The sequence below is a fragment of the Eurytemora carolleeae genome, unplaced genomic scaffold (genome assembly GCF_000591075.1).
Source record: "Eurytemora carolleeae unplaced genomic scaffold, Eaff_2.0 scaffold2596, whole genome shotgun sequence".
NCBI classification, from domain to species: domain Eukaryota; kingdom Metazoa; phylum Arthropoda; class Copepoda; order Calanoida; family Temoridae; genus Eurytemora; species Eurytemora carolleeae.
The window spans coordinates 1-11,110 of record NW_019398486.1 but is presented as its reverse complement, the minus strand read 5'-3'; the positions used below and the strand labels follow the sequence as shown (position 1 = coordinate 11,110).

Below are 11,110 nucleotides of genomic sequence, written 5' to 3'. Positions count from 1 at the left end.
CGCCCGGAGGGTCCCCCTCCCTTCAACCACAATTTTCACCTTTGAATGAAAAAATTGAAACCTAATGAAGGGTAAACCGTGATATACTATTGTAGAGTCATCTTAATCCAGCGGCGTTTTTAGAATTGGTATAACACTAACCGACACCGGGGGGCGGGGGCACAATTAAACCTCGCCCCCTTAAGTAGTCACTTAAATTTGTCTAACTAATGAATACCCTTTAAACCTTTATCTAAAATGTAAAAATTGTGCAATTGTAATTGTTCTTTGTTCAAATATTTAGTCAAATATATATATATATATATATATATATATATATATATATATATATTAATAATGTGGCAGATATCGTCGTTTGAAAATTGTTGAAAATTGAAAAATGTATAGTTCTGATAATTTCCTCCCATTATAGCTGCAGAAGAAATGCGCATTGCGCAAGTCTTTTATTAAAGAAATTACAATTGAAAAGATGGAAAAAATGGTGGGACAGAAATAAATTAAGGGAACTAAATATATAATTAATTAATTATCATTGTATACTGGTGCTGGATGCGTATATCGGACATTTTACAAGTTTTAATCTAAATGATTATAATAATTAAGATTTCATATTTTTGTATAAAAATGGAAATTTAAACCTGCCAACCAGACAACCTTGAACTCACTTCAATTGTGTCACAGTGAAATAATTATACAGGGTGACCCACAAAGTATGAAACTTTAAAGACGCAACCCCCTTCCCCTTCTCCTCCCTTTATTGCACTGTTCTGTATTTGCAGAAATATAAAAATACTTTTTTCATTCTTTCTCATCCTTTTCTCTTTCCTCCATGGTGATTGAGCAATGAATATTCTATATTTCTTTTATTAACGATATTTTGATAAAAATTGTTTTTTTGTTTTGTTTGATCCATCACTGAATAATATCCTGCTAAGGAGGGGGCTGCAGGGACGCCATGAGCCCCGCTTAATGGTCTCCAAGCCTCTGGATTCGCAAATGAGTATTAAAATTGACCCAGCGCTACCCATATCCTTTAGAATAGATATTAAATTAGTAATGTTTAAAACTTTTAGAAAAAATATTCAATACTTTAATAGTTTTACAATTTTTTTTGGATATTCAAGAAAACCCTGCAGAACTATTTAAGATTAAACATTTTCTTTTAAAAATGTTGTTTATTTTTTCTATAATATCTATTCTAACGCTTTAGGGTAGTGCCATGGTACTCGGCTGCGAATACGGAGGTTTGAAGACCTTTTTTCGGGGCTCATGGCGGCTCTCCAACCCCCTCCCTTATCCTGCTATAGAGCAAATGACCATAGAGCAAATGAAAATAGAGCAGATGTCGTAGCGCCGGTTCTGTGTGTTGGTTCTGGTCGGAATTTTGGCAACCGGAGAGAACAATTTTTTTATTCATCAAGGCAGAACAAATATTGTGAAACTTCTAGATTCAGTCAAATAGCATTTTGTTTATTTTGATTTATTACTTTAATTAAGAAACTAATTAATTACGCAGAGTTTTTGCGCAAAGTGTCATTATATGATGGAAACTTTTGAATTCACATATGACATATTTAATTCATGTATAATGGGTGACCCACAAAGAACGTGACGTTAGAAACAACTGTACAGACAGAGTTTATGCTTTGCAAGGTTGTAATGCAAGGAAAGTTAATTGCTGTCACGTATACTCTGCGTACGTATTGAAACCAGTTCTCTCTGGGCGGAATTTGTAAACAAGAATAGATGCATCAGTGTTCGTTTAGTATCCGAGGAGGTTAAAAGCATTAAATTTTGATAATTTTGATAATTCACATTATAGTTTCCTATGACCAGAATATTTCATTGATTTTTTTATGTGAAAGATGGATCCCATGTCAGGCTTCGACATCCGTCTTGTGTTTACATTAGCGCTCAGAGACAGTACACTGCAGTACAAAAGATGTGTACACCTCTGAAATAACTTTCTTTGCATTAAAACCTTGATGCTGTGTTTCTTTATGTTAAGATTCCCTGCAACCGTAAACTTATTTCATACCGATACTTAATCCTAGTATCATCAAATGTATTCATGCAGCGATTCCCCAATCTTTATGTATAAGTAAAAATGTTATATATTCTATGCATGCTTTTTATTCTGTTTTATTTGATATTATTTTCTTATAGCACTGATGAGGATATTGTAGAAATGTCTATTTTTAATTTGAAGACTTGTCTCAATCGTTTTTTTCGAATTTGGTTTTGTTTAACCTTCCGCCAACTATATCTTATTTTTTTAAGCGAATTCATTTCAGGTCGCCTTTACAGTCTCATCCTTTGTGGGTAACCCTGTATCTAATTTATTTAACTTTTTCAGATTTGTTCAAATATGATCTTATACTTTCATCTTCCAATGCCATTGAAATGACATACGAAGGATCTGAGTTTTTGCCACCAATTCTGATTTTCTAATCACTGCATGCTTATGTCGGAGACCTTTGATATTTCAAACTATTAATTTTGTTAGAACAAATAATCCAAGTTTTAAATATCTAAGGTTTAGACTATTAGGTTGAAAAGATATAGGGATTGGGAGATTTGAGTTTGTTGCAAAAACTCAATTCCTTTGAGGAAACTGAAAACTATCAATTTCTGCTTTTTTTATAAAAAGAAAAAAATCTTTGCCAAACACTCAGATTTTCTAATTCTTACATCTGTAAAACCTGATGGTGTAAACCTTTGATATTTCAAACATAGATTTTTTTATCTAACAGAGTTCATAGTTTGAAATATCTATACAGTCTAAAACATTTGGGCCTTGCGCCGTCTATTTTCAACATAGTTACAAATTAAAAACCACGAAAACTATATATTTTATACATTTATAGAAATTTATATAATTTTTCATGCGAGTATTACACATTCTATAACATGACTCATGAGCATTACATGGTAACTGCAAAATCTTCAAAAGTTCAAACACATGTAATGTTCTACAGTTGAGATCTTAATTAAGAATTACATTTTCCAGAACAAGAATGAAATGTTACTTTTGCTAGTGGTGGGTGTGGTACTACGGGGCGGGGTGGGGCTATCACTGTCCCCCCCTCCTGCCTCCCTCCCCCCTCTCCTCCCTCCGACCAATGGGCATAGTATTAGTGGAACAGGAACAGGAGAAGGACTTCTTATACAGACAGCCTCAGGTAAGACAATTATAACCTAGAGGCCAGTATTGCTCTCAATCTCCGCTACAAGCCTCTATTTCTTCGGCAAATGTACTGCAGATCAACGGAAAATGTACTGCAGATCAATGACAAATGTACTGCAGATCAACGGAAAATGTACTGCAGATCAACGGCAAATGTACTGCAGATCAACGGCAAATGTACTGCAGATTAACCGCAAACGTACTGATGATGATCAACGGTAAATATACTGCAGATCAACGGCAAATGTACTGCAGATTAACGGCAAATGTACTGCAGATTAAATGCAAATGTACTGTAGATCAACGGCAAATGTACTGCAGATCAACGGAAAATGTACTGCAGATCAATGGCAAATGTACTGCAGATCAACGGCAAATGTACTGCAGATCAACGGCAAATGCACTGCAGATCAACGGCAAATGTACTGCAGATTAACGGCAAACGTACAGATGATCAACGGCAAATATACTGCAGATCAACGGCAAATGTACTGCAGATTAACAGCAAATGTACTGCAGATTAACGGCAAATGTACTGCAGATTAAATGCAAGTGTACTGCAGATCAACGGCAAATGTACTGCAGATTAACTTATTTTGCTTGTATTATCAGGAACGGTTCGAGGAAAGACAGTTTCTGGAATAAGAATGTGGACAGGAATTCCCTACGCTCTTCCCCCCATTGGAGAAAATAGGTAAAATTGAATCCGTTTTGTTGGATTACAACATTTTCATGAAAATAAAATCTTGACAAAGTCTTGCCAACCTAGTGGTGTAAATCTTTTATATTTAAAATTTAGATTATTTGATCAAATATAATGAATAGGTTGTAATATCTAAGGTTTACAACATTGGGTTGCAAAGATACAGGGATTGGAAAATCAACGTTTGTGGCAATGACTCATTTTCTTTAAAGATTTGAAGCACCTCTGCCCCTGGAATCCTGGGAGGGTGTGCGGGAAGCTAAGGAACCCCCAGCAGCATGCCCCCAGCCCCCTTCATCTCCTATAACACCCCTGAACATCAGTAAAACTAGCGAGGATTGTTTATACCTGGATATATTTGCCCCGCCCTCGGAGAAAACCCTTTACTCCGACCAGGGGTTTAGTACGGAGAGATATCCGTCCAGCTCCAAGGTTGACTCGGAGGAGGACGAACCTACCGCTCGGTATCCGGTTCTAGTCTGGATACACTCAGGAGGATTCCAGTTCAACTCAAACAATCAGGTTTATAAATGTAGATATATGCATGCATTTTCTTCAATATAGATCTGAATTAAGGACATGAAAGGCAGAATGAAAGAATAAGAGGATGACAGAAAGGAATTACAATATAAAGAATCAATTAACGAATATGAAAGAATATTATGTGAATTAAAAGAAGGAAAAAAGGAAGTAACGTAAAAGAATGGATGAATAAAATGGCAAAAGATTTTGTTATTGCACTGAAAGTTTAACCTATCATGCGTTGATTAAATTCTTCACAGTGAATTATGCGAAAATATCCCTGTGATATTAGAATTCATTTAACTGTTCCTCCTTTTCAAAAGTTTCTTGCTCTGGATGCTATTGGCCTGCAAATTACTAAAATGACACATTGTGTTTCAATCATATATTGTCAGGCAAAACTCTCTGTTTCAATCATATATTTGTCAGACAAAACTCTCTGTTTCAATCAAATATTTGTCAGACAAAACTCTCTGTTTCAATCATATATTTGTCAGGCAAAACTCTCTGTTTCAATCATATATTTTTCAGACAAACTCTCTGTTTCAATCATATATTTTTCAGACAAACTCTCTGTTTCTATCATATATTTTTCAGACAAACTCTCTGTTTCAATCATATACTTGTCAGACAAAACTCTCTGTTTCAATCATATATTTGTCAGACAAAACTCTCTGTTTCTTTCTCGCAAACTCCGACCTCAGTTAAGATTATTTTTCTTTAAGCTTTGAACGGTAGAAATGGTAGGTTATGCTTGTGCCTTGTTGAAAACACAATTTATTTTAAATCAAAATTAAGTCTCAGCTATACAAGTTTAATAAACTAGAAATTCAAGGCGCTTCGCGCCCTTCTTTCTAGCCTTAGAGGGCGCTTAGCGCCCATCTTCTAAATTAATTGTGAACAATGTTCTCTTTGTGTACATCGTAAAACAAAACAAAATAATTCGCGGATTTTCACAAAAATTTCGTGGATTTTCAAAATTTTAAAAAATTTAATGAAGGTCGAATTTTGATTGAGACAAATATTTAAAATTTCAATCATTCATAAACCTTCCCTGGGGTCCCTAGATGTCCCACAAAAAATTTGGGCCCGATCGGTTCAGCCGTTTTGACGTTTATTGGATACAAACAAACAGACAGACAAACAAACAAACAGACAGACAAGCCAAATTTATATATAGATGTTTGTTTTTTGTAACTTTATATTAGTGAATTTTATTGTAAAAAACCTTAATACGTGTTATTTATATATTTTTTCATTGTTAAAAACATCTTCATTGATTTCTTAATTAAAGATTAATACGATAAACTTATTATTCAGGCCAACTATGCTCCTCTGGTAGAACACGGGGGGGTTATAGTTGTCGCAGTTCAGCATCGTCTTGGAGCTCTAGGGTTTCCTGGACTAGAGAACAGGGAGAACCTTGGGATACAAGATCTAGCTCTAGCTATAGACTGGATTCACTCCAATATCGGAGCCTTTGGAGGAGATACTTCCAGGATAAATCTACTTGGAGTAGAGGTAGGTTTTATTTTAGCTCTATTTAATATACTAGCTGAAGTGCCCGGCGTTGCCCGTGAAATAAGACTAGCTTGGGAATCAACCTTTGCCTGGAAATTATACTTTCTCTGTTTCCGTGATTCTATCTAGCTCCACAATCAAAGTTTGAGACAAATCTGTCATGGGGTTTCTTAACCTCGTTGGGTTTCTTAAAAGGGACGGACCGGCTATGTAAGGTAGTTATTGTTAATCTGATCGAGTAAGCAGTGTTGTGGACAAATTCTTTAGGATTCATTTGAAACATATAAAACGCTTCCACGATGTATAATTACTGAGTTCGAGTTCATAGTCGACGTTCAAAATCATGAATTTGGGTGGGTTCGTTTTCAGAATCGTTTCTTTTAAATTATTAAATAACGACGACGAAAAATATAGTGAAAATTCTATAGTTAACTATAAATTAGATGTTTAGGAACATTATTCTCAAAAGAAATTTGTCAATAAATCGAAGTTAGAATTAATTATTTCCTTTTCCATCATTATTTTATTGAATTTCTTATTTTCTATGAATTTGTTCGCAGATTTCTCCAAATTCTTCAAATGCCGTCTTTTTAATAACAATTCCAGAAAATCTTTGTTCTTAAAGAGAGATTATAGAAACTAATAATTGAATAAGATTACTTATTTTCGATGACAAGAGTTAATTTTTATTTTCTCAACCTGTTCCTAAACAACTAATTAGTTTATTATAGAATTTTGATTACATGTTTTGTCGTCGTTTAGTAATTAAAAAAGATTCTGAAAACATATCCACCCAAAAGTACAATTTTGTACGTCGACTTTGCGCTCAAACTCAGGATTAACAGATTTTTAAAAAGTTTTATATATCTCAAATGAATCCTAAAGAATTTGTCCACAACACTGCATACTCAGTTTAACTACTTTACAAAGCCGGTCTATCCCTTTAAAGTTATCATACGCACAAACAGAGCACGTCAAACTGAAGTAAATTTCAAGCCTAACTTCTCTCATAAAAGAGTTATTCAGAAGAAAAAAAAGTTTTGAATTTCTAAAATGTAACGGGACAATTTTTTTTCATTTTTGTGCGTAAAATCAAAACTTGATGTTTTACTAGGCCACAACGTCGTAGCAGTAACATCACACAAATATGACCCTTTTCTCCTGTCTAGCTTAGTGTGAGAAATTACTACTATTTTACATATTTATATTATTAATTTAAAATATCAAAAATAATCTAATTAATTATCTAGACTGGAGCAGTATCTGTATCTTTGCTCCTCAACTCCTCTAAAGTCTCAAAGTTAGTTTCTGGAGGAATTCTTCACTCTGCAGGATCCCTCAGTCCTTGGGTTTATGGTAAGTCATAGTGGTTCAAATTTATGAGAATTTTGAAACCTAATTCTTAAAAACTAAAGACTATAAAAGCTATTTCTCACATTTAAACTTTTTCTTAGATTTATTCTATTCCGATAAACCCGGACATGTTTAAAAACCTATTGTTTAAGTTCTTTTGCTCTTTGTTTAAGATGACCGAGAGAAGAGTAGCAAGCAAATGCTAAAGCTAGCTGCCACCCTCAAGTGCTCAATTAAAAAGAAAAAGGTAAACCTTGGAATTATAAAAAGTATTTCTAAAAGTTACGCAAACGGATTTCCACGAATTGAAGAATTGCGTAGTTATTACAAAGTTAGTTTCAACATTTATTTATTGAATTGTAAACGAACGGATTAAAAATTACAAATTACATGTTTAAAAACTGATTTTATTTGTGTTTTTTGGCTCTTACTGTAAAAAAAGTTTTTTTCCTTTAGGAGATTTTGATTTGTTTGAAGAAGTCCAGTGTTGAAGATATTATTGAAGCTCAAACCAAACTCTGCAGCACATCCTTACAGGTTTATAGGGTGTACCAATAAACATGGGAATTAAGTGACGACTTCTATATCGTCTTCGTTCTAAGCATTAAAACGTGAACAATATTTCTAGTAGTATCCCAGTTAAATCATTTAACACATCTAGATCTTCTAGTCTATGGAATTCCAAAATGGGGTCTACCAAAGTGAGGGCTCCAATGTACGGAAAATGTCGTCTTCTAAGATAGATAGATCAAAACACTTATATGACGTCACTCTCGCCTCTATAATCAGTGAAGTCATATTAGGTTTTTTTCTATCTATCTTTGGAGACGACATTTTCCGTTCATTTGAGCGCATCGAGAGTAACCAACCTTATTTTTTTATCATTATCATTACATTCTCAATTATTAATAAAATTATTAAGGAAACCTGCTTTATGCCTGTTCTGGAGACTGACCTCCATCCTACCTTGGACCACGAGGTCAACGAGGTCCATGGAGCGAAGGAGGTTAATAAGGTCAAGGTGGTGGAGGTCCCTATTCTACAAGGATCGAATTCAAACGAAGGATTTTTGAAGATGATGAAATTTTTGACTCGAGAGTTTCCGACAGATAAACTTCACAGTGAGGGGTTCACACAGGTTTAATAATTAAGTAGATCAAAGTTATCTATATATATACTTTGCTTGTCTTTATGTTTGTTTGTTTGTAACCGATAAAAGTCAAAACGGATGAACTGATCAAGCCCAGATTATTTGTGGTACCTCAACATGACCTCAAGAAATTTTCTAACTTTTTTTCCCTAAGACACCCCCAGCTACCCAAGAGTGTCCACACAAAATTTAGCCCATTCGGTCCAGCCATTTTGCCAGCTATAAGCAACATATTATGTCTTGAATGTCTTGTTTTATTATATTAATGGATTTTTACAAGAACAAAATTAAAATAATTACGAAATTTCTTTTAATAATGTTAGTTCGATATTAAGAATATTAAGAAGCTTTTCTCTAAAAGAGATAAAGCAAAGGCAAACTAAGTTTTTCATCTTTTGATTCAATCATTAAAACCAAATTTGATGATTTTTTTTACAGGAAATGTACATGAACATGCTGCAGAAAATGTTCCCAACCTTTGATAAAAAGGTTATTTTACAGGGTTACCCACAAAGAATGAGACTTCAGCGACGACTAAACTTTTAGTTATTTATTTTCCTAAATTCATGGCTTCTTGCAGCTTTAATTCTAAACCAGTCAATATGCTTGTTAAAGTAAGTTTATACCGTTAGATTGGTTTATTTCATAGCTTTAGTCTAATTCTTCGTTGTTACCCCTGTTTATAAAAGTTACTCATATATACAAACACAAAACCTTAAAACATGGGGGTCAGGGTCAGGGACTGTAACGGAAAAACTAAAGGGGTATGGCTGAAATATAAGCATTTGAGGAGTTGATTGAGACACATAAGAGTTATATCTGATGTTACTGTCTCGAGAAATTGATATAAAACTGTGTCAAATTTATAGAAGCAAACCTAAGTTTTTTAGGCTCCTCTGGGATATCGTCGTTTTCAGATTGGTTGTGTATTTGCTGAATATTATCCGTTTAAACTTACTTTTTTCACAAAATTTTATATAAATAGATTTTCGTATAAATTTGATGCTTCAGAAAAATTGTTTGAATAAAATACTTTTCATGCAATACTTTATTATCGGCTAAAGGTTTAAAGGGCACTGTTGTGAATAAGGCATGCCCTCTTGTATACAGTGATAACCAAAAAACCTCTGGAATAGGAAGACGACTCTTAGACTCAAATTATTTCTTTAGATGAGCATGGGAAACAGAAATTGTTCAGTTTAAAAAGGCCCATTTCACTTGATTTCTGATTTAAGAAGTGTGTAAAACTATTTGCTTCATAACAACATCAAATACACGTACGCATTACTATAAAGTCGTCTTCCTATTTAGGAGTTTTCTGGTTATGACTGTATATGAAAAGGTCACCTGAACTAACAACGACAGCCCCTTTAATTATAATTGTTTTTCTTCATTATTTTTTATATTTATCAGAGTTTGTCAGTTGTTGAGTTCCTGTATTCATCCGGGGATAATGATTTCTCACCCACGAAGGCATCAGCTAGGTCGGTTCAAAAATATAAAAATTTAGACAATTTTTTTTTTCAAAAAATGCATTCTTGAGATTTTGTTAAAACGTCATTAAAGAGGAGTGTAATAAATTAGTTCCAAAAACATCCTTATACATTCTTTTTTCAAAAATACTTTTTGCTAAATAGATTATGAAGTACAATAGGTGGCAACAGAGAAATGGACCAACTGTACAAGACGTCACAAGTGTCAAATATAACAAGGAAAAAGGAAATTTTCTCACATAAGTTGACATGTTGTCTAATATTAAATAAAACAAATGTAAAAACAGAAAACAAAGAACACATCAAATTGCACTTGTTTTACTTTAAGATCTAAAATTATCACTATAAGTAATAATTTTGTCGGACACAAAAACTTGTGACGTCAGAATACAGCTGTACTGAAAGTGTACAAATTCTACGCTGCCATCTATTGTACTAAAATCTGTTTGCTTTTTGCCATTTTCTAGCGGCAAAAATGCATGATTTAACGTTGAAGAAGATTCAGTAAGAAAGTTTTATAACAATTTTATTAGATTCCTGTCATTGGAGAAGATAGTTGGAGATTATCTGTACAGTTGTGGACAAGATGTACAGCCGGAGTCAGCTGTACAGTACTCAAACATGTATAGGTATGTACAGGAATCACCTTTAAAATACTCAAATATGTACAGGTATGTACAGGAGTCAGCTGCACAATACTCAAACATGTACAGGTGTGTACAGGAGTCAGCTGTGAAGCAATCTCCAAACGTGTACAATGTACATTATACTTATGATTTATATTTTGTTGGAGGATTTCCTGCTTATAATTATTCCTAGAGTTTTAATTAAATCCGTCGGTCGAATCTCGGGGGTTTTCAATGTTTTTAAGCGTTATTCCACCCAAAAGTTTAAGCCTAACTAAATATATCTCCAGGTATAAGTTTACCTGGCGGCCCTCTACTGAAGGCTGGCCGGCCTGGAGCGGAGTCAAGCAGGAAGCTGAGCTATCTTTTATCCTGGGTCAACCGCTTTTACAGGTGTATGATCTAGCTAATATATTTAATCAGAGTGCACAGAGAACTAAAGGTCCAACTGATCTTGGTCATTGTTGCAGAAAAATAATACCCTGTCTGCAGTAGCAGGAAATTTAAAGTGATTCTGTATATGTGGTTTTAAAATGAAACAAGAATAACTGAACA

General features: G+C 34.0%; 1 protein-coding gene across 1 annotated transcript; it reads left to right on the top strand.

Annotated features, from left to right (window-relative positions):
• Positions 1-3,014: 3,014 nt before the first annotated feature.
• On the top strand, positions 3,015-10,948 carry LOC111717421 (acetylcholinesterase; the record flags this gene model as incomplete). The annotated part of the gene is given in 12 exon segments (XM_023492923.1): positions 3,015-3,182; positions 3,800-3,881; positions 4,103-4,412; positions 5,733-5,933; positions 7,184-7,289; positions 7,460-7,533; positions 7,743-7,823; positions 8,209-8,424; positions 8,875-8,925; positions 9,850-9,920; positions 10,463-10,558; positions 10,846-10,948. Coding segments are annotated over 12 exon segments (1,551 nt in total), but the record flags the coding sequence as incomplete, so codon positions are not given.
• Between the last annotated feature and the right edge of the window lie 162 nt (positions 10,949-11,110).